Source organism: Camelina sativa, chromosome 10 (genome assembly GCF_030686135.1).
Source record: "Camelina sativa cultivar CO46 ecotype springtype chromosome 10, ASM3068613v1".
Taxonomy (NCBI): domain Eukaryota; kingdom Viridiplantae; phylum Streptophyta; class Magnoliopsida; order Brassicales; family Brassicaceae; genus Camelina; species Camelina sativa.
Window position 1 is genome coordinate 1288069 of NC_141889.1, and position 4651 is coordinate 1292719.

General features: G+C 39.7%; 1 protein-coding gene across 4 annotated transcripts; it reads left to right on the forward strand.

The window, feature by feature from the left end:
* Nucleotides 1–23: 23 nt before the first annotated feature.
* LOC104716396 (putative cadmium/zinc-transporting ATPase HMA1, chloroplastic) lies at nt 24–4572 on the forward strand. 4 transcript variants are annotated; one of them, XM_010433771.3, is made up of 13 exons: nt 24–695; nt 803–953; nt 1053–1237; nt 1371–1517; nt 1605–1800; nt 1928–2040; nt 2379–2617; nt 2976–3081; nt 3195–3359; nt 3500–3716; nt 3799–3986; nt 4070–4156; nt 4235–4572. In XM_010433771.3, exons 1-13 carry the CDS (start codon nt 207–209, stop codon nt 4409–4411), a joined length of 2460 nt encoding a protein of 819 aa, XP_010432073.2. In that variant the 5' UTR covers nt 24–206; the 3' UTR covers nt 4412–4572. The 4 variants fall into 4 exon arrangements, 2 of the variants coding, with proteins under 2 accessions (XP_010432073.2, XP_010432071.2); XM_010433769.3 differs by having other exon boundaries at nt 61–695; nt 4064–4156; XR_015568932.1 differs by lacking the exon at nt 2976–3081 and having other exon boundaries at nt 74–695; nt 4064–4156.
* The last annotated feature ends 79 nt before the right edge of the window (nt 4573–4651 follow it).

A 4651-nucleotide genomic window follows, 5' to 3' on the forward strand; every position in this document is an offset into this window, starting at 1 on the left:
GAAATTAAAAAAAAAAAAAAAAAAAGTAAGAGATGAGAGATTATTTATGTGGCTAATATTATCGGAATAATTTATATATTGTTTCGCTTCTTTCTCTGTTATTCTTCTTCCTTCCTTTTCACCAAAGACGACTCTAATACGGAGCCGGCGAGATCAGAATCAAATGATGGCATGAAAAAAGACGCTTGAGCTTAAATTCGTCGACTATGGAACCTGCTTCTTTTACTCGTTCTCCTTCTCTTACTAGATTTCCTTATCGTCGCGGTTTATCTACTCTCCGACTCGCTCGAGTTAACTCGTTCTCAATTCCTCTTCTCCGTCAAAAACCTCTCCCTCTTCGTAACTCTGCCTCCCTTATTCTTCCACCACGGTCGATTCGTCTACGTGCTGTCGAAGACCACCATCACGATCATCATCACGACGACGAGCAAAATCATCACCATCATCATCACCATCAACACGGATGCTGTTCTGTGGAATTGAAAGCGGAGAGCAAACCTCAAAAGGCGTTGTTCGGATTCGCTAAAGCAATCGGATGGGTTCGATTGGCCAATTTCCTCAGGGAGCATCTTCACCTTTGTTGCTCCTCCGCCGTAATGTTCCTAGCTGCCGCCGCGTGTCCTTACCTTGTTCCTAAACCTTACATTAAATCTCTTCAGAACGCATTCATGATTGTTGGTTTCCCTCTTGTTGGAGTAAGGGTTCTTTCTATACCCTCCCTCTCTCTATACTATGAAGCTCGTTGTTAGATCTTTTAGTTTACCTAGACGATTTAAGCGATTTGGTTTAATGGTTTTGTTAGGTTTCAGCATCTCTCGACGCACTTATGGATATAGCAGGAGGAAAAGTGAACATCCATGTCTTGATGGCACTTGCGGCTTTTGCATCTGTGTTTATGGGGAATGCTTTGGAAGGAGGATTGCTTCTAGCCATGTTTAACCTTGCTCACATTGGTCAGAAACTCTGATTTTTTTGGATTAGGGGTTTTTTTCATTGTTAATGTTATCATAACGCCAGAGATTTTGAGCCTTTGTCTTGTTGTTTTTCTTCAGCCGAGGAGTTCTTCACAAGTCGGTCAATGGTGGATGTTAAAGAGTTGAAGGAGAGTAATCCGGATTCTGCACTGTTGATCGAAATGAAAAATGGCAATGTTCCAAATATATCTGATTTGTCCTACAAGAGCGTTCCTGTGCACAGTGTAGAAGTTGGATCCTATATTTTGGTTGGAACTGGTGAGGTCTGTGAAACTTTTCTATTTGCTTTCATTACTTGAAATATTTTAGATATGTGAACTTAATATCATTGCTATAGATATGTTTACTGGTGTTATAATCACGGCTGTTAAGTAATGGAATTTTTTTCTTATGTAGATCGTGCCTGTAGATTGCGAAGTCTATCAAGGTAGTGCTACCATAACAATTGAGCACTTGACTGGGGAAGTTAAGCCGTTGGAGGCAAAAGCTGGAGATAGAGTACCTGGTGGTGCAAGAAATTTGGATGGCAGAATGATTGTGAAGGTATTTTTAATCATATGCTCATTGCTTTGGCTTGCCTCTTATTTAGAATCCTCAAGCTTATCTTATTCCATGAAATTTCTAAATTAGGCTACGAAAGCATGGAATGATTCAACGCTTAACAAGATTGTACAGCTGACCGAGGAAGCACATTCTAATAAACCCAAACTTCAGAGATGGCTAGATGAATTTGGCGAGAATTACAGCAAGGTGGTGGTTGTTTTGTCACTTGCTATAGCCTTCCTAGGTCCATTTTTGTTCAAGTGGCCTTTTCTCAGCACTCCAGGTAGATGTCAGGGTCATGCTCACCCTTTTTAACATAACCAATTACTTGGTGAATCACAGACTGAATCTTCGTTGATGTAACAAACTATCCTTGTTATTTAATAAGATATATCACTTTCATTATACAGCGTGCAGAGGATCTGTTTACAGAGCATTGGGACTTATGGTGGCCGCATCACCATGTGCTCTGGCCGTAGCTCCATTGGCTTACGCCACTGCTATTAGTTCCTGTGCAAGAAAGGTATTGTTCAAGTACTCTATGTGACCACTGTGACCACTGCTTAGTTACTGAAAGTACAATGTGTATCATAGCTTTCTTGCACTGCAGAAATGCAATTTTGAGTGGTTTGTATATGCTCTCTTGTAGCAGATTAAGCTGTTGAAGCCAAAGATTCTTATGTGATCTGACAATAGTTAGGACTGAAATGGTGCCTAATGGTACATAGGCAATAACATCGTCTCATCAGTGTAGACTATTATATTCCTTTTAGTTCAACCGAGTGTTTGATATCATTAGTATTTAGTTCCTTTTTTCCAAATCTGATTGTAAGTGTGTAAACCCTACTGTGTGTTTTACAGGGAATATTGCTGAAAGGTGCACAGGTTCTAGATGCTCTCGCGTCTTGCCATACTGTTGCTTTTGACAAAACAGGGACCTTAACAACTGGCGGCCTTACTTGCAAAGCAATTGAACCCATTTATGGGCATCAAGGAAGAAATAATTCAAGTGTAACAAGTTGCTGTGTTCCAACTTGTGAAAAAGAAGCTCTTGCAGTAGCGGCTGCCATGGAAAAGGGAACCACGCATCCTATTGGAAGGTATTGCTTGTTAGACATCAATTGCTAGTATACAACTTATTTTATCTCAAACTGTAGAACTATTCAAGTTCTACATATGTCCTCCTATCATTCACATTACAAAGTTCTACATCACATTTTTGGATGGTACACTCATTTTGGGTAGCATGTTGATGTTAACATCTAGAGCCTTTTCTTATTTCTATTCGATCACCACGAACAGAAGGGGCATAAAGTAACTTTTAACACTATGAAGCTCTCTCTCTCTCTCTGCTTTTTAGACTGGCTCATTCGTTTAAATGATGCTTGGTCTGGTATAAGTTTGAGATTTATGAGTACGCTATTTCTGGTGTTTCTGACACATTTGATCTTACTGCAGAGCTGTGGTAAACCACAGTGTAGGTAAAGACCTTCCTTCTGTTTTTGTTGAAAGCTTCGAATATTTTCCTGGCAGAGGTCTTACTGCTACTGTAAACGGTGTTAAGGTGCAACACAGTTATTTACTAGTTTTTTAGTATGTGTGACGTGTGTATATTTCTGGCTGTTATTCTCTAAGTATCTGATGTCGTCTCTCATTGCATTTTTGGCTTTGTAATAGTCAGTAGCTGAAGAGAGTAGATTACAGCAAGCATCACTTGGTTCTATAGAGTTCATTACCTCGCTTTTCAAATCTGAAGATGAGTCTAAACAGATCAAGGATGCTGTAAACGCCTCTTTGTATGGAAAAGACTTTGTTCATGCCGCTCTTTCTGTTGATCAAAAGGTATGTTACGACAAAAAGGTTTGGTGGTCCAAAAAACACTTTCCTACATCAGTCATTAATTTTAAAATCTGACCATGTATTTGTCCACATATGACTCTGTATCACTGAAATTTATGAGCCTTGAAACTAAATTTATCCAGGTAACATTGATTCACCTCGAAGATCAGCCTCGTCCAGGGGTGTCAGGAGTTATAGCAGAACTAAAAAGCTGGGCCAGACTCCGAGTAATGATGTTAACTGGGGATCATGATTCAAGTGCTTGGAGAGTTGCAAACACAGTTGGTATTACCGAAGTCTACTGCAACCTAAAGCCAGAGGATAAGCTAAATCACATAAAGAATTTCGCTCGGGAAGCAGGTAATTATTACTCTTGCCATAGTCACCAATCAAAAACATCTATCAATAAGCTGAGAATTTAGAGTTTGATGATTTTTGTTAGGTGGAGGTTTAATTATGGTAGGAGAAGGGATTAATGATGCTCCAGCTCTAGCAGCTGCAACCGTCGGGATTGTTCTTGCTCAACGTGCAAGTGCCACTGCGATTGCTGTTGCCGACATTTTACTTCTTCGGGACAACATCACCGGTGTTCCGTTCTGTGTCGCGAAATCCCGCCAGACAACATCATTGGTAGATAAAAGGAAAAATTCTTTGTTCGTAACCAATATCAGATGTAAGATTGTCAAATTTATCAAGTGTTTATCAAGTTGCAGGTCAAGCAAAACGTAGCTCTTGCGTTAACATCGATATTCTTAGCCGCTCTCCCCTCAGTTTTAGGGTTTGTTCCGTTGTGGTTGACGGTAAGCAAATTAATACCCACTACAAGCTTTGTATTCCATCATTTACCTGAGACCTAACCTGCGGGATTTTGATCATAGGTACTTCTACATGAAGGTGGGACTCTTTTGGTATGCCTAAACTCAGTACGAGGTCTGAACGATCCATCATGGTCGTGGAAACAAGACATATCTCATCTAATCAGCAAGTTAAGCTCACAAGATCCTACCAGTAGCAACAGCAGCAACAGTTTAAGCTCTGCCGAGCCTTCACATTAGGGGTAACTTGTTGTCCTTTAGTCTAATTATGCAGAAGCAAGAAACTGCATTGTATGATCCGCTTATATGAAACATCATCATTCGTATATATATATGTTACGTTTCGACTGGTTTCTTCAGGTGATTTTATGTCACGTGAATAAAATTTACTCCTTTTGGTTTGTGTTTGTCTCCTAGTAACAAACCCATAGAATAAGTTTTACTTTTGTTTTGTAATAAAAAAAACTGGCAATATTGTTG

Excerpts from the sequence above, each read along its gene's own strand:
- LOC104716396 (XM_010433769.3), top strand. The coding sequence starts at position 207 with ATGGAACCTGCTTCTTTTACTCGTTCTCCTTCTCTTACTAGATTTCCT. Across the intron at positions 3,082-3,194 it reads CTACTGTAAACGGTGTTAAG|TCAGTAGCTGAAGAGAGTAG; the intron begins GTGCAACACAGT and ends GCTTTGTAATAG. Across the intron at positions 3,987-4,063 it reads CCCGCCAGACAACATCATTG|TTGCAGGTCAAGCAAAACGT; the intron begins GTAGATAAAAGG and ends GTGTTTATCAAG.